We start from the raw sequence: 25,333 nt of genomic DNA on the forward strand, positions 1-25,333 counted from the left end.
ACCCTATGAATATGTCAATGCCATTAGGATGAAATTATTGTGTCACCAACATTTTGACATTAATTTTAACAGCCTCTGTAAACTAATATCCTGGTTTGCTCGAGGCTGCCGTTTTCTCCGACAGCTTCAATCAAAATTAGAAATGCTACTCTGGGAGTGCTGCCTGTTGTGCAGTTAGTTTCCAAAACACGTTATTAATGGGTACATACAATTTTAGACTGATGTCGGCCAAAGCCTAACATAGTCTGTAACGTTATTATGACGGACACATTTTATGAGTGAACTTGAGTTTAAGTGACTTACAGGTTTCTTTGAAAAATACTTTCTTATATCCAGGTTCTTCCTTTGTGCTGCCATCCTCCTCTCCTATCCTCCTCTCCTCCTCGCAGCGCAGGCTTACCGCTGCTAAAACTAAAGAGAGCTCCCTGAAAGGCACAGCCAATCACATTGGCCATATTTGTCACATGACGTAGGACTCCAGTAGAGAACGTAATTTAACTCTTTCTGCACCGCTGGGTGAATGAGACGCTGACAGATCGTTTTTTATCTGTGAGTATAATTTTAATTGATTTATATAAATTTCATATTTGTTAGGTTTCACGTCTGAGTCACAGCAAGGGTTACATGATCGTTTCTTTTCTGCTCTCTTTGAGTTTTCATGTTTGTGTGCATTTGTACAGAGTGTGGGCTCATTTAAAAGACCGATATGAATATGGAGGAGAAATCGTACGTACTTGCGTTCTCGTGTACTCATGATACGTCTCGCAAAAGTTTTGCGAGATCCCGAGTTTGTTTTGCGAGATCTCGCAAAAGTTCATCTTATTTTTTTTTCTCCCACGTCCCTTGCGGGGCTCCGTAGATGAATGACCTTATTTTAGATTCAAAATATGACCTGCACAGACCTACTCACTCAGCGTCTCCCTTATTCGTGCTGTTTGTTGCCCGATGAAGTAATTATTCTAAAACATTGTCTTTATTGTGACTCTCTTTAGCAAACTTCTGTTTTCCTTTATTTGACTTTCTGTGCTTCCAACTCAATCAGCTGACCCCAGTGTTGCCAACTTAGCGACTTTGTCGCTATATTTAGCGAGTTTTCAGACCCCTTAGCGACTTTTTTTCTAAAAAAGCGACAAGCGACAAATCTGGCGACTTTTTCTGGTGTTATTGGAGACATATTTATGACAACTTTTTGACGTGAAAGCGCATATGGCTCTTACTCTCAACAAGCAGCAGTGCACCGTGCCAAAGCGCTCACAGGTGGAGGATAGTCCTCGCCCAGCTGCTATCAGGGAAGGAGATGTGCACACCTATGCGTCCAAACTGCAAATGAATCGCGCATGAGCGAAACCGCTGCTCCCGCACCGACTGTAACGCAGTCAGTTCTTTTACTGTTGTTGCTGTTTTGTGGATCACAAGGTTTAAAACTACTAATAAACACACACACACAAAGTAACTCTCCCAGAGTGCCAATTCGGGTCACTTTTGCCGGTCCAAGCCCGGGTAAAGGAGCAGGGTTGGAATTGTGACATTAAAAAAACAATAATTGCTAAAATAAATTTAATTTGTAGTTCTAAATAAATTCTAAATGCATTTAGGACGTTTTTTTTACTCACTTTATGTCTCTTCCACGATGTTATTTCTCTCTCCAACAACGTAGGTTACAATTACATTAGCATGACCTATTGTGCAAATTAGGCGATGACATCATTTAGCGACTTCTAGCGAATTTTGGGACAGCGAATAGCGATTTTCCTTACTGAGGAGTTGGCAACACTGGCTGACCCAGGTTGTTCATGCTTACAGATAAACCAAACACATTTTGCTACAGCCTCTTCGAGCCATTCATTTCATTGGTGTCAAACTTCAAAACCGTTTCTTTCTCTGTTGCTCTCTGATCGCTGCAAACCAAATCCACGTCTCCACCTCTTTCCCTGAATTGTTATCAGAAGCAGGATGCTTCAACTATGACTCATGAGAAGTTCTGCACCACATCAAATCCATCTGCAGCTATCGCTCTGCATTCTTTACCAACACCCCCACTACCACCACCGAGGGATGTAAAGTCCTTCTAGAGCTCCACTCCTTATAACATTTATCTTTATACTCCATTATATGGATGATGCCATGTTAGGATTTACTTGCAAAAGACTCCTCCCATAAGTTTTCCCCAATTTGCACACTATGTTTAACAAATTAATTAAATACATTTAATTTACTTACTTTTTAAGGATATTTTATTTTAGTCTTTTCTAACTCAAACTGATTCGTTTGTGTTCACTTCTGTTTTCCCCCCACGTCTCTAATTTTGTTTGCTTAACCATTAAAACATGTTTTTCTTGTTAGTGTTTGATTGATCGTATCTTGTCTGTGATGCGATTTACACTTCTTTATTGGTTTGCGTGAGCTATCACGCCATTCAGTGGCAACAGATCTCATTTAGTACACATGGCAAGCCATGACTGTGATGAACCACAATCAAACGGCCTGTGAGTCTGCATCTGCACAAGTAGGTACACTTATTTACTGAAACTGATGTGAAATAATTTAAACAGAGAAATTCCAGGGAGTTCTGCTTCTTAATCCTTTTGAGTGCAGTGAACCTCACATGGCCTGTTGCATAAAGAAAGCAATGGTCACACATGACTTTTCTCATGGAGCTGCGATTACATTTGCTTTATAAATCTTGTGTTTATTTTTACTTTACCTCTGTTAAGCTATTTTCAATTCAGTTTTCAGTTCATTTTAGCACTGAATCATAACAACAGCTAAAGTTGTTAAGTTAAATATACTTTGACTTGGATACTTTTCTTTATGAATGCCATCCCATTATGAAAAGGGGGAAATTGTATGACTGAGCTGCACTTAAAACAGGTTTTCTTCGTGTTCAAATTATGGCTATTTAAAATTTTGTGTTGGTTAATGGGTTTTGAGCACAGTCTATTATGTTATGACGAAAAATGCTAATGAAATAAAAGCATAGTTCCACATGTTATTCTTGTTGCATGTAACACAACCATGGGCTACCACTGTTACAGACCGTGGGCCTAACATTAAAAAGCCCTGTGTTATAGCACACAGTTTTTATCAATTTAATTTACATTTACTATTAATGATATCAGTAAAGGAAGTCTTCCCCAGTAGGGGAAAACTGCCTATTCATGACATTAATTAGTACATGTACATAGGCTCTCATCAGCCACATGGAAGGCCACTGCTGGAAGTAATAGTATGGGTCTGTTAAATGTAAGGATTAGTGGCTTCACTCAGAAAGTACTTCTAGTTGTTCTGCCTCTGAAAACAGGCTGGGTAAAACAGATTTATTTCTTAAGGGCAGTGAGAAACAAACTGTATCAAAACTCAAACCCACAAAGAGAAAGAACTCATACTTTTCAGTCACAAGTACAACCGCGTGTGTGGTTAGTGACTAATTCAATCTTCTTTAAGTGTTGAAAATAAACAAAGTTTATTAGTTTACTATTATTTGTTTTTCATTTGTATCCCAGAAGACGGTGCGACCCATTCTTAAAACTCCAGGAGTTTCGTTGCACAATAACAATAAAGGGCTATTCTGTTCTATTTTATTCAGCACTGATTGCTAATAATACAATTTGTCACATGGAATCCAGTGAAATCTAAACAGCACCATTAACACCACTCTTTAAAAGTCTTTTGGACACAGTAGAGTTATTCAGCTATTATCAGAACGAGTTGTTCTGTCTTCAGGAATGACTTTCAAGGAACTATTGAAAAGAAACTTTGACCGCTACTGTATTGTTATGATAATATCTTGATCAGATTACCATCCCTTCTGACACAGTACACATCATGTAACTTCGCAAAAAAAAAAGTTTGCCACCGATTAAATACAGATATGGTGATGATGGTGTGATGGTCTGGGGCTGCTTTAGTGCTTCAGGACTTGGAGGACTTGACTGAATCTTGAAGTTTGCTCTATATCAGAATATAATGAAGGAGAATGCTTGACCATGCCCCAAAGCTTGGGTTGGCCAGCAGAACAATGATCCAAAAGACACCAGCAAGTCCACCTCTGAATGGCTAAAAAAACAACAACCCCAAAATGAATGCTTTGGAGTGGCCTAGCCAAAGTCTGGACTTGAATCAGAATGTGATGTTTTGGCATGGCCTTAAACAGACCGCTCATACCCCAAAAGCCTCCGGTGTGCCTGAATTAAAACAATTTGGCGAAAAAGAGGGGGACAAAAGTCCTCCACAGCGATGTGAAATATGCATTGCCAGTTATCACAAATGCTTGATTGCAGTTGTTACTACTAAGGGTGGCACAACCAGGTATTAAGTTTAGGCAGCAATTAATGTCCCTGCATTTTGATTGTAGGGTTTTCTGCCATGTGTATTTAAAATATCATAGTTCTTCTGCCACTGGTTATGTGACTGATATCAAATATGCACAAATTTGCAACCCTGCAAAAGGATAAGTGGAAGTGAATGGATGGATATCAAACCTTTTCCAGTAGTTTCATACTGTCATGTGCCATTATGCTCTTTATTTGTTAGGAATCACACAGACAGTGACACTGTATGGATAGTGTGTGAAAGATAAAAGAGTTCTTTGAAACAACATCGTAATACTTCTACTGCTGTTCTTCCCGCAGATCACATGGATAACAAAAGACGTCAGCTGAGACCTGGGGTGAAAATGTGGAGGGCAAAAAGCTCAAAACCAACCTGTACTAACAAGCTCCAAAACTTTCAGAAAACGTCTGGCAGGATTAAAGTGATTAGTCTCTTATTTAGATTTACTAGGCATACAGTCGGGGAACTGATTTGAAAACTATTTTTGTTCTATTTGGATAGCTGAATATGACTCAACCACAGCTAACAAATAAAAATCACAATGGAGTTCTTTGGCACAAAGTCTCTATACATATCCTTAATAGTTCCTTCAGGCAGTTCCTTGGTTAATTCATCCGGATCTTAGTGTGGCTCACAGCTCTGCTGTCAGGTGATCATCACAAGACCAGTGGCTTAATCCTCCTCTACAAAAGCAAGAACAGAAATCAGAGGCTTTCTTAATGTGCATGAAGGCAACTGGAACACAGCATGATTTAGCTGCAGGAGTTGTTTCTGTAGATATTAAACCTATCACTGAATCTAATTCAAAGATACACAGCAAGGAACCGTAGCAGAGTGGGATTCCACACTCTTCTGGGGTAACTAATTGAGCGTATTACAGCTGAGATTTGATCTACAAACTGATTTGTCACTGCTGACTGAAAGAAACAGGTGATATATCATGATTGCTCTGGGTCTTGGTCTTCTTTGTTTACTCTTTGGCCCTGACCTGTCAGAGGCTCAGTTTCCTCGAGTGTGCTGCACAGTGGAGGGGATTTTGTCCAAGCAGTGCTGCCCTGCTCTGGGCTCAGACCCTGCCAATGTGTGTGGCTCACTGTCGGGAAGAGGAAGCTGCACTGCTGTTCGAGTCGACACCAAACCCTGGGGAGGACCGTACAGACTAAGGAATGTTGATGACAGAGAGAGGTGGCCGACCAAATTCTTCAATCAGACTTGCAGATGTACTGGTGGGTCCTGACCAGCTTATTTAGATAAATAAGAAAAGTTAAATCCGTAAATGGTTAAAGTAGACTTAGATTTATCTAGGTAAAGGGTTGTGTTAAACCTTGTCTGTTGTCTGCTTTTTATTTAATGAGGCCTTCTGTTGAGAGTCTTAGCAGTAGTAACTGTTTTTATCTTTTGCATTTAAACTGCATTTTTAGGTTTTATTATTTTGTTGTACAGTGTTTTGTGACTACATGTTTGTGCACAATTTGACAATTAATTTGCTCTTTATGTTGCAGGTAACTTTGCAGGTCATGATTGCGGCCAGTGCAAGTTTGGCTGGATCGGACCAAACTGTGACCAGAGGAAAGCTCCCGTTGTGCGGAAGAATATCCACTCCTTGACCCCTGAAGAGCTCCAAGAGTTCCTGGACGCTCTGGAACTGGCCAAGAGCAGCATCCACCCAGACTACGTCATCGCCACTCAGCACTGGCTCGGACTCCTCGGACCAAATGGAACCGAGCCACAGATTGCCAACATCTCCGTTTATGACTTCTTTGTCTGGCAGCATTACTACTCTGTTAGAGACACTCTTCTTGGTAAGCCATCATGGTCATATTTACACAAAACCACTACAACTATTAAATGTGTGAGGTTTTTTTCAGGAATATAACAATAATAGAAATATGTGTTAGAATTGATCAATTCCAAATATAGACCTTTTTTACTGTAACTACAAAAATTCTGTAACATATAAACCGATAAGAGGAATGCTTTTACTTAACTTTTTGTTTTACGTTCTCATATGTTTATTATAAAATTCATATTTTTAGGCATTAGATATAGTGTTTATTAAGCTCAGAACTGTTGTGATACTAAAGAGGAGCTAATGAAACAATTCATTTTCCTCCAGGTCCAGGTCGTCCCTTCAAAGCCATTGATTTCTCACACAAAGGGCCAGCATTCATTACTTGGCACAGGTATCACCTCCTGAGTTTGGAAAGAGAACTCCAGGTATTTGGAATTTTGTATTATTTTTGTATTTTTTAAACATCTCTTAAAATATTATATTTTCATTTTTTTGTACAACAATTTGCATTTTTTTAAATTTGGGCTCATCAGATTTTTAAATTGCGTGCACAATTCTTGTTTAAATTCACTGATGAAACATAAATGACCTGTCAAAGGGACATCTGTTTAAAGCTCAGATTAATGCATGTTATATTCAATAAGCTTACTGATGACTAACATTTTGGTGAAAAATTGACAGACAAATCATTCTTGCAATATTTCCCAAAGACATTTTAAACTTCTCATGCATTAAAAAAAGACAGACTTAAACAATAAAAAAAATGGTATACCTAAAAATTATATATCTAAAATATAAACGAGAGAGAGTTGGCCCTATAAAACATCCCTAAAGAGCCATGTTGCTGATTTAGCAATACTTTTTCATAGACACACGAGTGTTTCTTTTTCTTCTGCAGAGACTTACTGGCAATGAGAATTTTGCAATCCCATATTGGAACTTTGCCACAGGGCAGAGTGAGTGTGATGTGTGTACTGACACTCTGCTGGGAGGCAGAAACCCAGACAACCCCTTCCTCATCAGTAACCAGTCCAGGTTCTCCAGATGGGGGGTGGTGTGTAACAGGTCAGCAGAAAATACTGATTGGAGGGAAACAATTGTCAGTAATTGTATTAAAATGTGTAACCAATTAACGAATGTTCATGGTACATGTTGGTGAAACATTTAAATTCTTTACGTGTATCTAATTTATTTCCAGTCTCGACGACTACAATCGTCTCGTGACCCTTTGTAATGGAACCAGTGAAGGTTTCATACAGAGAGGGATGATCCGGCAAGGCAACAGGACTCTGCCTACAATGACTGACGTCAGAAGCTGTCTTGGAATTCGGGACTTTGACAGCCCTCCCTATTTCACCAACTCCTCCTTTAGCTTTAGGTAAAAGTGGAGTGTTCACCATTGTTAATGATGTTAAATTTATGCCACCTCTTTCACAGAATAAATGAATCAATGCTGTTGTTTGTACCTCACAGAAATGCTCTCGAAGGGTACGACAAACCAGATGGAGAACTGGACGAAACCGTTGACAACCTTCACAATCTTGTCCACTCAATGCTCAATGGAACCAGCTCGTTGGCTCACTCTTCAGCCAATGACCCCATCTTTCTGGTGAAAACCTAATTCAATAGTTTCCTCTGATAAAAAAATCTCTGACACACTTTGTTTTCATTTTAATAAAAATGATATTTGTTATTTGTTCCTCGCAGGTGCTCCATGCTTTCACTGATGCCATTTTTGATGAATGGATGAGAAGGTTTGTTCCATCCAACGCCACTTTCCCAGATGAGATGGCCCCCATTGGACACAACAGAGACTACAACATGGTTCCCTTCTTCCCTTCCATTACTAATGAGGAAGTGTATGTTCCATCTGAGCAGCTGGGATATTCTTATGCCATTTCCCTGGATGGTGAGCAAATAGTGAAAGAAAAACTTTGATCGGTGGGATAGGTGGACATTTTTGGAAAATTGATGTAATTTCTTACTGGTGAGAGTAAAGATTGATTTCACTCAAGTGTGTACAGTGTGCATGAAGCAAAGAGTTAGCCTGGGTTTGCATGAAGAGTAGACATACCTAACCCATACAATTATTAAAGAAAAAAAATAAACAGAATTTTCTAAATTAGACTGCCAACATGATCTGTGCAAGACCAAAGTCTGAAAATGACAGATTATGGTTTTAATGGATAGCTTTTTGGCAAAATTTCTCAATTATATATATGCCACAGACACGTGTGGCCTTTCAGTGAACACTAATAAAACAGGGCAACATTGCATGTTTCAAAACAAATATCAATTCACTGCCGACCACTTTCAAATCCATGGCGCTGGCTCATCAACATAAAAAAACCCTCTTTTTGTTATGTTGGAATAAATATCTTCTTATTTACAGATCTCATTCATATTCAATGAACCTGCAATTGCAAAGGTTTCAGCAATCCATCTCCTGTTTCATCTATACAGATGCAGATGGAGGACCGGCTGTTTTTGTGCTGGGCTCCACTCTGGGAGGAATCTTCATCGGTCTCCTGGTACTTCTCCTTATCTTTGTGCTCTCCCTGCGTCAGCGGAGAAACAGAGGCTTTGAACCTCTGATAAAAGCAGATTTCACAAATAGAAAGTACACAGAAGAAGCCTAGATTTCACCTGTTGTTCTGAAATGCGCTTGAGTGCTCAAACATACCTCATAGTAATGGAGCACCCTGTCTGCTGTCACGACTATGAAGAAGAGCAGAATAATAATCTTGTCTTTGAATAGCATGTTGTGTTTTAGCTGTTGCATCTAATTTCATGTTAGCAAATGAATCACACGATTGTTCTACCAAGTACCTTGCACTCTTAAATCAGTCTTTAATTAAATGCATTTCTACTTTAACCAGTTTTAACCTGATTTACCATCTCAATCATCAATATATATAAAACATATATGATTACAAATTGTTTTTGGGTTTTTTTTAAATAAGAATTTATTCTCAAGAACAGCAATAAAACAAAAATGCAATCATCTTAATTGCACCAAAAACAGTAAGGCATATTTGCTCAACTAGTTCTTCAAACCTCAGTTTGAAATTATTTTAAAACCCCATAGAAACCTTTCCTCATTAGTTTTGAAATCAAACAGCAATGCATTAATTCTGAAAAACAAACAAAGAGATAACAAAAAACCCAAACTGAGCATTTTTGTGAGTCATAATTTGTCTGACCATACATCCATTTTCAATATTTTATTGCAAAAATATTAAAAGTTCAGTGATACAAAACAATAAAAAGGGCATCTTATGAGATCAAAATTTAGAATAATGGGTCCTTTTAAATGAAACTTTGACATATTTCCTCTATATTCTTGAAATAAATGTGGGTTAAAAAAAGTGACTCGTATGAAATAAAGAAAAAGCTCAACAAATATTCAGTGATATGCCGCAAAGGACTTAATACAGGCTAATTCCTTGGAAATGTAAGCTTAGCAGGCCTGTTGGTTATGAACCTGTCGGGCTCTCAGAGAACAGTGGACGTACATACAGGCTGGTTTTGTCCGCCCCCCTCAGCACGGCCAGGCCTCTCACATTCTCCGTAAGTACGCTCTAGTGAGGCGCTTCACTGAAGCATTCAGCTCTGTCCAGTCTCCACAGATTCTCATTTCACAGGTGACTGTGGCCGGCTTCAAGCCTGTCTGTGCTGCAGACGCAAGCATTCAAGCTTTCCAGATAAATTTAGAGACCCTTTCTTTACATTTCCAGTAACCACTATGTGCTGTTGCTGCTTCTTCTCCTAATATTTCCATAACCTTTTGCAACTATTATATATAGATGAATATAGATATACATCTATCTATCTATCTATCTATCTATCTATCTATCTATCTATATATGTATATATATGTGTATATATATATATATATATATAGATATCTCTCTCTCTCTCTCTCTCTCTCTCTCTATATATATATATATATATATATATATATATATATATATATATATATAGGGAGAGAGAGAGAGAGAGAGAGATAGATATAGATATATAATTTTCTTTCTTTTTTTAAATTTGTAATTTCAACTTGTTAATACTGTCACAAAGTATTTTAGTTTTGGTCCTACAGTGTTCATTTACACACAGAATATGCTTTGGTTACTGAACCTTAAAAATAAGAGGAAAAACAACATTTACAGTATTAATGAATCATCTCAAAATCCTGTAAATATTTCTAGAGTATTTTTTGAAAATGCTAAAAGCCCTAGTTACTGTAAATTAACATCGAGGTTACAGCAGCCCAAGAACTGATAGTAATCGTCTTCGAGTGCAAAATGGTAAACGTCCATTTACACAGTTAAAGAAGATAATCCTGCTTTTCAGTGACTTGACATGACCTCCTCTGTGCTGTGAGAAGAACACTTGTATGCAGCACTTAAACACCTCTTTGTATTTGATTAGTTTTAGGCACTATTCCTTTACTGACAAGTTTGCATTTTAGTGGTTGCATGAGACCCATTGTGCAACCCTTAACTTACTAATTATATTATCAATCACAATATTTGACATGGTATAAATATATTTTATACCAGGACATGGACACCACAACGCTGCAGAGGCAGCATCTACCTTGACAGCATAACCCATATATTAGCGGCACCTTCTCTAAATGTGAGTAACTGCTCCATAATAAATCTGTCCAGGCTATCTACTCTTGAAGCCTAAGGATCCAGTTTGATATGAGAATATTTTTGCACATAATGAATTTGCTGCAAGGCAAATTAGTATATAAAATGTCAATCTTAACCCTAACAGTGACTTTAAGCGCAATGCAGCTGCTGAAAGGTTTTTAAGAGAATAGCTAAAAGCTGTGCAGATGCATAACCAACCCATGACATAGTTTAACTACAATCTTTCCATATGACACAGTTAAAATGATTGTGAAACACAATTTAGAAGCTGCATTTGATCTAAAAATAAACATGACAGCATTACGCTTCTCATCAGAAATGAATAATTGGCACATAAGTTCATGACAATGGAATAAGGTGTCAGTTAAAACCACATGTTCCATTCAGATCAAATCAAAGGATCCTTTGCTTTAAAAAAATAATACGTGTATAAAATGACCACATTCTCAACATTTTTTCCAACACACAATAAACTATTTTTTTTGCAATAAAAAAAAATCAAAACAATCAAAGTGCGTGTTATATTTTTCCACATTAAGACCTACAATAATACCTTTACTAAAATCTCAGAAGCAGAGTTAGTAGGGGTGGCATCGCTGTTAGATGGTGAAGTGATGCCAAAACATATCGAGTCTAAGGATGGCACTGCACAATCTTTGGGAAAGTGGGAACTCATGATGCTTGACTGCTTTCTTTTTCAGAGCAGACTCGTCTTGCCTTGAAGCTGGCAGTCTGAATGCTGTCTGCTCCAATCTGCCTGAATACAAAAAACTGCAAAAAAAAAGGGAAAAAAGGAAAAAAAAAACCCTGCTGTCCATGTTTAGCCTGTTCCTCTAGCATTATCTCCACTGTCGCTGAAGTGCCAAGGCTGAAAGGGCCAGCATGGTTGGCAGTGCTACAGACGGTGCACAGAGCGGGGCAGAGTTATCCACAGGCCCGCTCCGGTCGGCTCTCACCACGGGGATTTCAGTCGCAGCCGTACCGTCCATGTATGTGGGGCAGACCTCTGTGCAGCCGCTGCCACTGCCTGAGCCACTGCCTTCATCGCCTGCAATACCGTAACACAAGCCAGAATGAGCACAGCACTGCAATAGCAGTGTAACATTGCTCAAAATCTCCAGCAGACACTGTGGAACTTTCTCATGTATAAATTAAAGGGTTTAAATATCACATGATTATCACCCACCTGGTGGGAAATGTGTCATTCTCTGTTTTCCTTTAGTCTCTTAAATTGACTTAATTTTACGGTCAGCACATTGTATCATAAACTCAGTGTTGTTCAGATATGCTAATATATACACACTACACACATGCACACATGCTGTAAATAATAAACAGACACTGCCTGGTTAACACAGTCAAGCATTCAGCTTCAAATATATTTCTCATCAACTTATGGGAGACTTAAAACAATTCTTAAATTAGACTCAATGCTAAACTTTTATTCATCAAGTAGACATTAAGTAAAAATCTGCAAAGATGTTTAAAAAATGTGTCTCCCTATTTCTACTGCCCCCAAGTGGCTAAAATGAACTTAGCAGTGAGTATTTACTTGTGATTCTTTACTTTGTTTATTGGTATAATTGTGTCATTTGTCTGTGAAGGTTCTCAGTCATCCAGGTCATTGTAGTCAAAGGAGCTTGCAAAGAAAAGCGTTTGGACTTCTTTAAGTTGCTTGAAGACGTTTCACCTCTCATCCGAGAAGCTTCTTCAGTTCTAAGGTCAAATGGTGGGGAGTCCCAGATTTAAACCTAGTGGGAGTATCCCCCCACAGAGGGACAAAAGGACCCCCTCACATCCTGGGTCATCTGACCTCAGGAATTCGCATGATAAGGTGGGGCCAGGTTTCACAATGAGCTCACCCGAAACCCTGGCTGATTGGGACCCACACCCAGTTTCACACCTTGGCTCAGGTGATTAGAGGATCATCAGGGGGTCCTTTTGTCCATCTTTGGGGGGATACTCCCACTAGGTCTAAATCTGGGACTCCCCACCATTTGACCTTAGAACTGAAGAAGCTTCTCGGATGAGAGGTGAAACGTCTTCAAGCAACTTAAAGAAGTCCAGACGCTTTTCTTTGCAAGCTCCTTTGACAATTGTGTCATTTGTACAGTTAAACAGAACGTGATTTTGCACACTCAGTGTGACGTCTCAAAATGTTTTTGTTGTTGTTTTTGTTTATTATCATTATTATCATTATTATCATTATTATTATTATTATTATTATTATACAATTTTTGTTATTTGCACCTTTAGTTCTGCTTGCAGTTTTACTGACGCTGATCACCTTTGCCTTAGGGTTAGGCAGACAGTTTATTAGTAGTGAGTTGTTCTATTTGTGTGTATGACAGAAGTGGCAAATGGCTTACTTGAGTCTTGAAAGTAGATATCATTGCCATTGTAGGCATTTTTCAGCTTGTTAGTCATCACCCTCAGAGCCATGATCTGCTGACGGATGAGTGTGTCTGGGCGTGTGATGTCAACACCCACTTCAGGGTTATTCACCTGGTTGGTAAGGCCATCCTTTTGGACCTCAGGAAAGTACCTTGATGGAAAAAGAAAAGAAAAGAAAACAGCTTTCATTGATAAGTTTTTGTTGCTAAACAAAGAAAACCTTTACTTTGTTTAGTTGTTATAGACTGCTTTGTCTGAAATCTCATCACAAGCATTCACTCAACAAAAACAGAGACAGGCTAAACATGTTCGAATTCCATAAATGTTTTGAGTCATGGGTCCAGTACAGCACTTGGGAATTGCTCTTTGAGGTAACAACAATGTTGGAAAAATGAACATTTGACCCAGTCGTGTAGGGTAATGTTCTGACATTCTTTTGACATATTTCTCTCGGGAAAACGTGTCAGCTGAATGCACTCCTGCTCGATAAATAAGCGGCAGGTCGTCATGTGATGGAATTCCACAGATCATCTGACACAGCAGCAATTGTTCTCCATAAGTCCAGATCACTCTGGAAAATACACACATCTGAAATTTTGCTGAGGTGAAAGAGGCAAAATTTCACTTCTTTAATTGATGTTGTTTTTTCTGCCACTGAAAATAGCATTGAATATCAATTAAAACAATTAAAGAAGTTTAAAATATTCAAAATCATATAGTTGATATAATGATTAAAAGCAAAAATCGATTTCTCAGTTAGATCAGTAATGGCCGGGGAATCTGGAGCCCTAATGCAAATGTTAGCTTTTTAAAATGAAACCAAAATAACAGATGGATCTAGATGCTGGTTGAACATTTAAAAACAAAAGAAGAAGAAGAAAAATACAATTTCACAAATATGCCACCAAATTCAAAACGCATGGAAGCAAATGATATTTTACACGAGATGAATTGAAACCACATAGAAAAGTTTTTTTTATAATGTTTAAGACAACAGCTTACTTTTAGTTCAAATCAAAACGCATGCTAAGCTCTTGCAGAGCAGGTGAAAGCACATAATCTGATTCTTAATTCTAGGCTTAGACTTCTTAATATGAAGCAGGTTGAACAGACTTTGGACTTCTACCCTTTTGTGTTAGCTGGCATTAGCTTCGGGCTCTGTTGCCCTTACCTGCCCTTGGTGTGTCCGTTCCAGCACTCCTCTTCGCTGGCATTTCCAGCGGTCACTCTGTCTTCTACACACATCGCCTCAGGCAGGTTGGACCAAAATTTCTTGAAGTCCTTTAGTTTCTCTTTTATGTCAACCACCTACACAAGGACAGGGGTCATTGTGAGATAGGAAAAAAGCCTCCTGTATAAGTACATGAAGTCTGATTTCCAATCAAGGATGATACATATCATAAATACAGTTTCAGGAATGTTATTGATGTTTTTATATGCTTACAATGTAACATTAATACAGAAAAATCAGTTTCGCTTCAGTTCCTCACATCACAGCCCCAAATATCAAACAAAATACGAGTCCAGCAGTACCTACAAGAATAGATGGTCATAAATATTTACTGAATTACATTTTTATTGCACATTAATATGGCGTTTATTAACAGCTATAAGCTATTCATTATGTTTCGAAACAGTCTTTTTGTATCTAAAAACTCTGCACAGTTAATGTAATAAAAAAATAGCAGCTAAAGAGAAAATGTCTACAAAGTCAAACTGATTGAAGTAATTACACAAATTGAAGTCAATAAGGCATTATGTCTCCTAATATATGTATGACATGTGAAAAAGACAATGTGCTGTTTTTCTAAAAAGTACATGACAGTCCTCTCAAATGCTCCTATTTCTTATTTCTATAGCATCAAATCATAACAACAATTGCCTCAAGGTGGTTTATATTGTAAGGTCAAGCTCCTATAATATTACCATTACTGACAGTCATGATTAGTCATTAAAAAACCAAATCCCACAGTGTTACTAACAACAGTATGTGGCTGTAAAATCATTTGAGAGAAAATACAAACACTAAATTAAACTAAGACATTTCTGACACACAGTGGATGAGAAATGGCAGGTTGAAAACTTGCATTTGAGTGAAACGAATAAAGCTTACTGTTACTCTGGGTGCATCTCGTGTGAAAAAGGTAGAGAAGCATTTCACTTTTGCTCACTAACACACCTTAACAAGCTGATTATAAACCTCAGGAAGACATCTTCGCACTTGAACTCGTACCAAACGATTTGGGTTTAATTTTTCCTTCTCTGTTGACTATCAAATGTTTGCATCATGGAAAGTAAGACTATGCAGGCTTGCAGCAATCATTTCAAACTGAATGCCAGACATAAATGCTCCTTTGCATCCCAGCCATGTGACAAAGTCAGATATCGCTTCCTGACTTGAGCCTGTTGAACTCCAATCTTTCATCAAACACACAGAATTTGACATATTTCACTGAAGCTGAGGGAAAGCCTGATAGCAGCAGGTTGGCCCCATTATCTTTTTCCGTCTGACTTGCTGTTGGCTTACGTGAAATTGTAGAGAACCTGAGCAGAACATGAAAGGTGCTGTACTGACTGTGTGACGCTGCTGTAGGCCTTGACACTGCTTTTGATGTGTTAATCCTGTCACACTGATGCCAAAGCACTTGAGCAGCTCTGATACTGCCCAGAGGGTCGAGGCTACACTCAATACAAGAGATTGACTGGCAATGTTTGACTAAACCTCATACATTAAGTTAAGTCTAACAAGTGAGATTCACAGTTTTCCTCAGGATCTGCTGGCAAAAAACAGAATCTGTGGAAAAAGTGGGAACTGAACTAGGAATGACACATTTTTGATATGAAAATATTCGATTAATACCTCTATCAAGTATTGCATGGCCATTATTTCACGTGGATGCAAGTGAAAAGGTATTGCAAGCAGCAGCTAATTTATTATCCTATTTGAAACAGAATTTTAAAAATCTGAAAGGTTCATGAACTGAAAAAAACAACCTTAAAAAGTCCGTGTTAAGTTTGCAAAAGAGAAAGGTTTTGCAAACTTAACACAATTATAAACAAGCCTCTGAGAAAAGTCTGCCTCTCGTCTAACTGGACGTTGCTTATGAACAAATACTACCACTCCAACAAATAACCCTCAAATGCAACCAACTGCAAAGGCCACTAGATGGCAGTATGTCTTTGAGATCTGGTGAGATGAAAGTGAGTAGACGAAAAATCCAGGGAGGAAATGAAAGTGACAAAATAACCTTGCAAATTGAAACTAATTATGTTTGCTAATGAAGCTTCTTTAACATCAAAGTTCAGCTCCATGTGGCCAAACATAGATGGAAGACATGACATCCAAACAGATGCCAGCAGAAAGCCTAATGGAAGACAAAATTACACACACACAAAAAACGCACACACGCAGACACATACACACAAAAGACGTCTACGGTGTAGAAGAAACACATGTCCCCATGGTATGTGAGGAAGCAGAGCGGAGATGTGTGATTCTTTTTATAATCTGCTACCTATTACTGACAGCACTGACATTCTCATTAAAATCACAATGAAGATCACAGACACAACACCTCCCCGGCGCCTCACATCAGGATATTACATAGCATTTGTTTTCAGTGACATCCTAACAAATGACTATTATCATGCTATGTGATAGCTGCTCCAATTCCTAATGACACTAAAGGTGGCATTAGTGTGAGATATCTACAATCTATAATAAGGGCTGATGAGGGTGTTGATAGAAGCATTTACTCAATAGAAGTGCAAGCTGTATTCATTTTTAGATTATTATTCAGTCCCAGGACTTCAATAACTTCTAAATTTAAGGACCATATAAAACACCGACAACACAAGGACCTTAAGATATTAGAAGTGCTGCTAAAAAGACTTATCTTCAAACGCTGCTAACTGTACAGATGTTTTCCACTGAATGATGTCTTCTGAATAATTTCTAAATGGTTTAAATATGACAGATCAGCGCAGAAACGTAGCTCTTGATTTTCATTAAAAATATTTTAAATAATTATTTAAATAAACAGAGCTAAATGAGCCATTTGAAAACCCATTAAACCATCTTCTCCTGCAATGATATATATTTGCTATGTATTCTATAATTTTAAATATACAGTGTATATACTGTCTGCACTGAAATAAAAAGTGGTATATATAGATATATAGGCATATATTTCCTATTCTTTATAGGCACTATAAAGGTCTTTGAGGCTAATCCTGCAGGGATGTATGTAGCCTTGCTCTTGTCCTGTTTTATGCATCATATCATCTATATTATATATTACTTACAGGAACAGTGCTGTATCTTTATTCACTGATCTACCAGTGATACAGTGTGCAAATGCATGTCTTTAAATGTTTCTTTAACAACTGTAACAGTTTATTAATTCCAATATTGAATTAAGATAAATCCTTTAACTTTGGCAAAAAAATAAATAAAAGTGAACTATACAGCAATGTTATTATTAATGTAGTAAAGCTTATTATTATATACCGGTAACAGCTGACATGACAGCTTATATATTTGGTATATATAAATACGTTGTGCATAATAAATGCATAATACATTTAATGCATATTGTTTCTTGTTGATGAATTCCATGAACGGCGCAAAACCAAACAGGTGCTACTTAGTCCCTCACTCTCTGAGTACTTCCCAACTTCCCAGCTGTGCATGTGACATTTATCCTCTCCCCTGCTGGTTACTCAGGAGACGTAAACGCATGTAGTTTAACTTTTAAAAGAGGCTTATGAATTTCTTACAGCAATTGGGCACCGGGAAGTTACAAATGTTTCCCAAGCAGGAGTTTATTTGCTGAGCACAATTTAAAGTGGCTGATTAATCCACGTTTGGTGCACGAACGGGTACTTGCGCCCGCAGGATGCAGTATATATACATCCACAACAAATGGGCCCTGTTTATTGCTCTTAAGATACATGTTGCCCAGTGCAATTGTATGGTGAGGTAATATGTCTTAATTAAAATAGAAACAAACAAACAAAAAATACAATGGAGCTATGTTGCACAAGTGAATAAGCTAAATCAGGATTTGGCTTCAAGATCAATATTCATAACCTTTTTGTAGGTTATGATCTTTTTATGAATTTGATGACAATAATAAAGTAAAGAGCATCACCAGGTTTATCTTTTAAACATCTTCTCCTTAGCTTAAACAAAAAAAATATATAATTATATTTACCTTGAAGCTTAATCATGTATGCAGCACCACTGCAGCACCACTGTCAACTCTCCACTTCCCTCCTCAGACATATTTTTTTCTTCTTTTACCCCATTGCCCTGTTTCCTGTCATGAACCATATATTTCTTCACTGCGTTGTTCTCTCTCTCTGCCTACTCGCTGTGACTCTGCAAGGTCCCCACTCTTTTTGGTCTTTTTCTGTCTTGCTTTAGTTCTAAATGTAAGTGAAACTTTCATGGCTAGCTGACCCGTGATCTTACAACAGAGCTCCCATTCAAAAGAGATTTGTGGGTAAAGCCTCTGGTGTCTTCCGACTTTGATATACAGAATAAGCTCAATCTTCTCTATCCTTTCTGTATTGAATCATTTTATCCAAGCTTTCATTTTAATTATTTTGAATTTTAACGAGCACTGTGTGTGTGTGTGTGTGTGCAATGCAGTTAATCATGCATTTATTTAATTGTCCAGTTCTTTTTTGTCTCTTTATGGCTCTTATTTCCACAAGAAAAGATAAGCAGAGATTTTTTTTAACAGCACCAAACCACAGAAAATAAATTCAGCAACAGCAATGGAAAGTAGCCTGTAATGTATTACAGCTCACACAGCTTAGCGTGCTATGATCCAAACATAACCTCACCTTTAAACTTGCCTTTTTCACCTCAAATGAAATCTGCCCAAACAGCCCGGATATGCGATACAGTGTTTACTCGCTGTAAAAAGCTGTTGGCAAGCTCATGTGGACAAACATGAGGAAATGTTTACAGAGAGTAATTATTTCCAAAAATCAGCCATATGAGCATATGAGATTCCGGTGTTAACGGGCTTAAAGTCTTTGTGATTGCACACACTTAAAGTGTTTTTTACAATATTTATCACCCATGCTGTTTTTCTGTGCACACAGCTGAGTGTGCAGGCAGGCAGATCATACGTTCTCGTGGCTCTCTAACAGTGTGGCAGCTGTGTGCCATCTTTCATCTCAGAACAGAAATGTGAGTGAACTATACTTTGACCAGTGGTTTTCAGACGCCCTTGCCTATTCTCAGATCAAAAGCTGACGTGTCACTGGCTTTGAAGTTGCAGTCACACTCCTAGTGACGGCACAATGTCAGAGCCCTAAGCTCTTATCTGGCCGTAGAATGATGTCTGTACGTGCTATGTGCCTTTCGGTAAAAAAGAAATATGCGGCCAGACTACATAACTTTTGCTCTCAGCACACACACTGCACTTGCAGTGCTCCCCAAGCTGACCTGTGCAGAGTGTGTCCCCTGGCTTTTCAGTCAGCTGGTACATCTCCTTTCCTCTCTCTCTCTGTAACAAGCACCTATCTTGCTTAATTAACAACCAGTCCTTTTCATAAGCACATATCTGGGGTTGTCGTCACTGTTTGACACGGCACACATCCATCTGCTGCAAGTCTGTACTAAATTAGTGAACGTTCAATCTAATCATAGACTCGACAGCAGGTCTTCCCACTAAACCACAAGGGGCAGACAACTCCTCGATCAACTTATTTTCCCTGGCAACTGCTCCTCCTGTCTGCGTTAAAATAGTTTTTCATTTGATACGAATGCAGTATTCTTCCTGCATCTCAATTACAGGGGTCAGGGAGTCGGTTCTGCTCATACCAAGTCCTTGGCCATGCCACAAGTCTCTTTCCCTGACCAGTGACCAATTTGAGGACAGACCAAATAGTTTCTCACAAGGAGGAAGGCCACAGTAAGAATAACTTTGCATGTTCATCACAACTGTGATCAAGTTAGATATTTTACCCAGTCACACTGAGGAACTAATGCAGTCTCTTGCGGTAAGGCTGTTGACAAATCAGCCGTCATGGTGTCAAGTCACAGGGGACTGAATCCCTGTGGGTATAAGTCCCTAGACATGACTATTAAGTCTGGTGTCCAACATGTCATAAAATCCTCCTCATCAGTTCAAGTCAACTCATAAACAGCAGATTCTTTCAACCAAGGCTTGCCATCTGGCTTTAAAGTACTTTTAGCATATTATTAAAATGATTCAGTAGAAATAACATTGGTTATTGGCACATCAAGCAAATGACCTCTGCGATGATGTTTCAAGTAGCAGTTGTCTCCACATCGTTGTGTCTGCTTTGTCCTTGTCTGGAAACATTTGCCTCAAAGGTGACTGGCAGTGTTGCTTGGAGCAGGTAACTACCAGACTGCATATAGATGTGGGCTGTTTTCATCCAATCAATATCCATCAACAGAGGGCAAAAGCAAACAATGTTTCCCCTTTGTGACTTCACAATAGATGAGACCAGAAAGACATCACCCCGCTGTTAATCTTGCAGTGCTAACACAAATGAAAATGGTACACCAAAAGCAAATCATGGTTAGAAAACATCACAACCACCTACAAGCTATGTGGCTTGATATGACATTGGAGTGATGTCATATCATCACCCCACCCCACAGACTGCTGGGCTACATGCCACGTGCTCATGATAAATCCATTTTTTAAGGATCATTCTGCAGGCTGCAGCACTTTCTTTAACTTCCTCCTCATTTAACTTGATTACAACTGATTATGTCCTGGTAGAAATCTGCCACAGCAGGATTCCAAAACATGATTTGACATGAACAGCCCAAGAAAGCCTCAACCAGAGCAGCGCGTCTCCTGGTGACAGCGCTGTCACGCCGTTACTATGCTGCTTCCTTAGAACGAATGCACGAAGTAAAGTAAAACTGTATTGTTACACAAATCTGGCTATTATTTTGCATTCGTTTCGGTTTTGCAACCTGGCATTCACACAATAGTGTAAATGCTGTGTGATCCATTTTAATTATATACCTGACAGAAATTGTGGGGAAGATATGGGGCAATAAACAAAGCTAATGAATATTTATCACTGATTACTGCGGCCGAAACACCGATTTTAAAACGTCTGCCTTAATTTAATACTGTACATTGCATTGATGCAATCGCATAAGTGCGTCAAACCAGATTTGCTACCACGCTGTCTTACTATGTTGTAAAATTAAGTTTTGAAAGTTGAACTGAATTTGTGCGCTCGCTTCTGCAGCACCCTGGAGGCATAACTTTATTTTCAACATTATACAGACTTCATAAGTGTTGTAGAGGAAACAATTCATCATGCCTTTAATTCAATGTGACAGTGAATCTCTGTGTACCTTGAAAAACTTGTGGAAAAAAAACCTGTCTCCAAAAATAAAAGTGTAAGATGCATAATTACAAACCAACATCTGTAGACTTTTAAGGCTAAATTTATCAGATTTGATCACTTTGTAAAGTGGATTATATTAAATTGTGAATAGCAACAGAAAAAAGGATGTCTTACAAAATGATGCTGGTATCCCTTGTGATCATAGGGGCATTTGAAGACTTCATTAGTCATAAGTCAATACACAGGTGTTGTTAAAGCCCAACCTTATCTAGGTTTGTGTATACTGGATTCTGCACATAAAACACACACACACACACGAAGATCAAGTATTTCCCTTATAAATGACTTTATTGATGTAGCTCATGTTGTACTTACATCCCGTCACTGAACGGGACTGTCATGGCCCATTTTAAGTCTTTTTGCCTCAAACCATTTGCTCAGTCCCATGGTAACTACACAGTTAGGCAATATGGTTTATCATAGTGAGCAAAATGTATCACACAAAGATCCCGTGGTGAGGAAAAAATGACTGAATATTGATGAAGCGGCATTGAGTTTGTGCATGTGACTCGCCCAAGGCTACGACAGGCGAACTTTGAAAAAGGGAGATGATTAAAGGGAAGCTATGCACTATGGAAAACAGAGCAATCATTGGCAAGCCTGTTTTCCCCTGCTACCCCTGTTCCCCAGAGATGCAAGCAGCGTACAGTGTAATGGGGCCAGTGCGCCTCATTAATGAATTGACACATATGAAATGTAGCAGAGCCTTTATGGCACCAGCATTAGTCGATGAGGGGGAAAATGGACAATGTATGGAAGGAATTAAATAAAATCAGTGTTTGTGGAAAAAATACTGTTTTGGCATTATAGCGGCTGGCTGACCTTTGATTTTAACTTAAAAAAGTGACGAACTGTAAAACAGAGTTATTGGGGCAATTTGATTATCAGCATGATAACATCCAAAAAAGTATATAAACCCCCCCCCCCACATGATTTTAGCTCAGTTATTATGCGCCCGTTTTTATTATACTATGCATTTTCCAATATCTGCGGTTTTTACTGACTTCCCTTCCTGTACCTCTCTTCGTTTAATAAACCATGTTTATGGTTTCGTAAATTTCATTTACAGCTACAAAAAAAATTCCACAGCAGATGCAGCCACTGTAACATTCAGCTGTCTGTAACAGCAGAAACTCACGACATATCTATCATTGCAACTATCTTATACCCATCTGGTAGTATAAAGTATGTGATCTTTGTAAGCTAGACCACAAATGTAATGGAATTTGTACATCTCCACGCCAGAGGGTGGGTCATGTTTGGATCTTTGCCATATATAGGCCGATTTGAGACTGCAGGAAAATGGAGCATAATGTGACCTTTTAACTTGTATACAGCATATACTTGTGGACAAGCTGTGCTTTTGCGTCTGGCCAAGATCCCTAAAACAATTATCCAACTGGATTGCAGATGTAAGGCATTACATTGATCCTTTATATGCTGGTTTTGTGTATTTTCTCAGAAAACCATAATAAGGATATGTGGGATATTAAAAGCATAGTGAGATATAATGGTCACAAAATTGACTTCATAGAAAGTCAAGCCGTTAATAATGGATTGCTGAGACCTGCAAATTATCAGGGGAATCACTTTGGATTTGTTTGGCATTTCGGACTGCAAAAATCTCAGAGGTGGTGAAAAACAAGGTTTGGAGAACTTATTGTGCCAGTATTCATTTCCTCTCTGTATCTACGTTCAAAAATGAAGACTAATATGACAAAATAAGATCACGGTATATCATTTAAAGCTTAGTAAAATGATTAATTATTAAGTGGTCTAAATGTCTTTTTATTGATATTTATATTTTGCCTTTACTCTTAAAAGATGGATGCATCTGGGCCATCGTGGCATGACCAGCAAGCCAAACAGAGTCAGGTCCCACATTTATCAAAATGAATGACTGCACAAGAGGACAGCATGCTGTTTTAAGACGCTCAAAAAGCAAATAAAAAAAATACAATTTTGACTGGAGATTTTCTTGTCACATAAAATGTTCTCATACAACACCGCGGCACTCTGTGGCTTTAGCCAACGCAGTATCTTAATACCGTAATACCTATAATCCAGGACAGAGTATTTTTATCTTGCTAGCTTTAATTGCTGCTTTTTGTAAGCTGTTTTCTCTAAATGTCCTTTTGATATTTTTTTAAGTATTGCATGGTAAAAAGAGGACAAACTGGACTAGCACTGATCATGTTTACATAGTTTCTGTATAGATTTTCTTTGCTCTTCTCATTTTGTATTCTCATTTACACACATATCTATCTATCTATCTATCTATCTATCTATCTATCTATCTATCTATCTATCTATCTATCTATCTATCTATCTATCTATCTATCTATATATATCTATATCTATATCTATCTTTTCTGAATTGAGTTTGTATTTTTTGAGTTTGTTTATCAAATTATTTATTATTTATGTTTTCTCTTAAGCCGGCTCCTGAAAAACCTTCTAAATTGTACTTTTCTGAACTTTGATAAGCCCCGTACTCACATTGTGATACACATCACAGTTTTGTCGTTTTGGGAATTTAATTTGAACAACCTCAGGCTTTGGAGAAAGTAAAACAAAATAAAATATCTATACCTCTTGTCCTACACCCACAGGCACTTACGTATGCAATAAGATTGTTATGAAATTGTCTTGAAGAATAAATCCCTCTGCTGAAACGGCTTCTTCATCTTATATTTTTAGCTTAAAAGTTTTGTTCAACCCAGCTGACAGTGAGACACAGGATTGTTATTCTTTCCACCCTGTTGACAACCTTACTAGTGTTGCCTTGTGAATGACAACAGTAACAAATGGATGATAAGTATTCTATGGTTGTTGCACCTTTTGCCCTGATACAGCATGTGCAATGTCTCTTTTATCACTATAGGATCAAGGTCATAAAGCATTGGATTACTGTCAGCTGCAGTTGCCTGATAACCTGATTGAGATGTGTCACTATGGGAAATGTCTCTGTATGCTCATCTTACATATAATTTAGTCATAGGAAGTGATGGTGATGTGCTCAAAGCAGCCTCTACTTCCTACACATTTACATAAACAACTTCCCTTTTTCTCAAAAGCTGTATTGTTTGCCCCATGCAATCAGAATCACACTCCCACTCACAACAGTGTCAGATTTTTGCTATTATGAGCAAGAAATGTGTTGCTTGTCGTTAAACTTGGGATTTGTGGTTACTGGTCATCTGAAATGTGTCATCTTGACCTAAAATGTGGCATCGAGAGTATACTATGGATGAGGAAAAACTCATTTACAACGTAACACAACCCACACAGACTGGGTTAAAAAGACCCTTCATATAGATCCAAAAGCACTAAATGCTCTTTTCAAGGAATAAATATGTCCACAGTGGTGCCACAAGCCAGATATCAGCAATGTGTCATTCCTCTCGGCTCTGCCTTCCCACGCAAATTTATATTGTCAGCCTGAGAATCAACTGAGTGACTGAGGGCAAACTAAGTGCTTCATCTTTAAATCAATGAAGGCGCCACAAGCTTCTCATTATTTTTTTCAACATTCACAACTCTTGACAAACAAATTCACATAATTGACAAAGAATATAAAAAATGTAAACTGATCCCACAGCTCTACTAAATGTCACTGCTTCCCCCCCCCCCCCCCCGACATTAGCATTAAGATAATGCAGCCGAGTCTCTGAGTTGAAATCTGTTTACTTTTGTAGCCCCCTTTTTCTTTCAGAACTGCCTTCATTCTTTG

The 25,333-nt window shown here is 38.2% G+C and overlaps 2 protein-coding genes across 3 annotated transcripts in view; one reads left to right on the forward strand and one right to left on the reverse strand.

Moving 5' to 3' along the window:
- Positions 1–488: 488 nt before the first annotated feature.
- On the forward strand, positions 489–8,999 carry dct (dopachrome tautomerase). The gene is made up of 9 exons (XM_084908397.1): positions 489–549; positions 4,632–5,558; positions 5,835–6,134; positions 6,449–6,549; positions 7,023–7,189; positions 7,323–7,502; positions 7,598–7,733; positions 7,832–8,033; positions 8,588–8,999. The coding sequence occupies exons 2-9, from the start codon at positions 5,273–5,275 to the stop codon at positions 8,761–8,763; spliced, it is 1,548 nt and encodes a 515-aa protein (XP_084764523.1). The 5' UTR covers positions 489–549; positions 4,632–5,272; the 3' UTR covers positions 8,764–8,999.
- Positions 9,000–10,112: 1,113 nt separating this feature from the next.
- Positions 10,113–25,333, reverse strand: part of gpc6b (glypican 6b) — a 79,916-nt gene continuing 64,695 nt past the window's right edge. For both annotated transcript variants that reach the window (XM_084907973.1, XM_084907972.1), the window contains 3 exons: positions 14,351–14,487; positions 13,155–13,330; positions 10,113–11,833 (listed from right to left, as the gene is read on the reverse strand). In XM_084907973.1, coding sequence (XP_084764099.1) covers positions 11,625–11,833; positions 13,155–13,330; positions 14,351–14,487 — 522 coding nt within the window. In that variant the 3' untranslated portion in view covers positions 10,113–11,624. The remainder of the gene's footprint in view (positions 11,834–13,154; positions 13,331–14,350; positions 14,488–25,333) is intronic.

This window comes from Perissodus microlepis, chromosome 16 (assembly GCF_051167445.1).
Source record: "Perissodus microlepis isolate ML-2025 ecotype Zambia chromosome 16, ASM5116744v1, whole genome shotgun sequence".
Lineage (NCBI taxonomy): Eukaryota > Metazoa > Chordata > Actinopteri > Cichliformes > Cichlidae > Perissodus > Perissodus microlepis.

Coding starts and splice junctions, on each gene's coding strand:
- dct (XM_084908397.1), top strand. CDS start 5,273: ATGATTGCTCTGGGTCTTGGTCTTCTTTGTTTACTCTTTGGCCCTGAC. Junction 7,734..7,831: donor CCAATGACCCCATCTTTCTG/GTGAAAACCTAA, acceptor TGTTCCTCGCAG/GTGCTCCATGCTTTCACTGA. Junction 8,034..8,587: donor TTATGCCATTTCCCTGGATG/GTGAGCAAATAG, acceptor TCATCTATACAG/ATGCAGATGGAGGACCGGCT.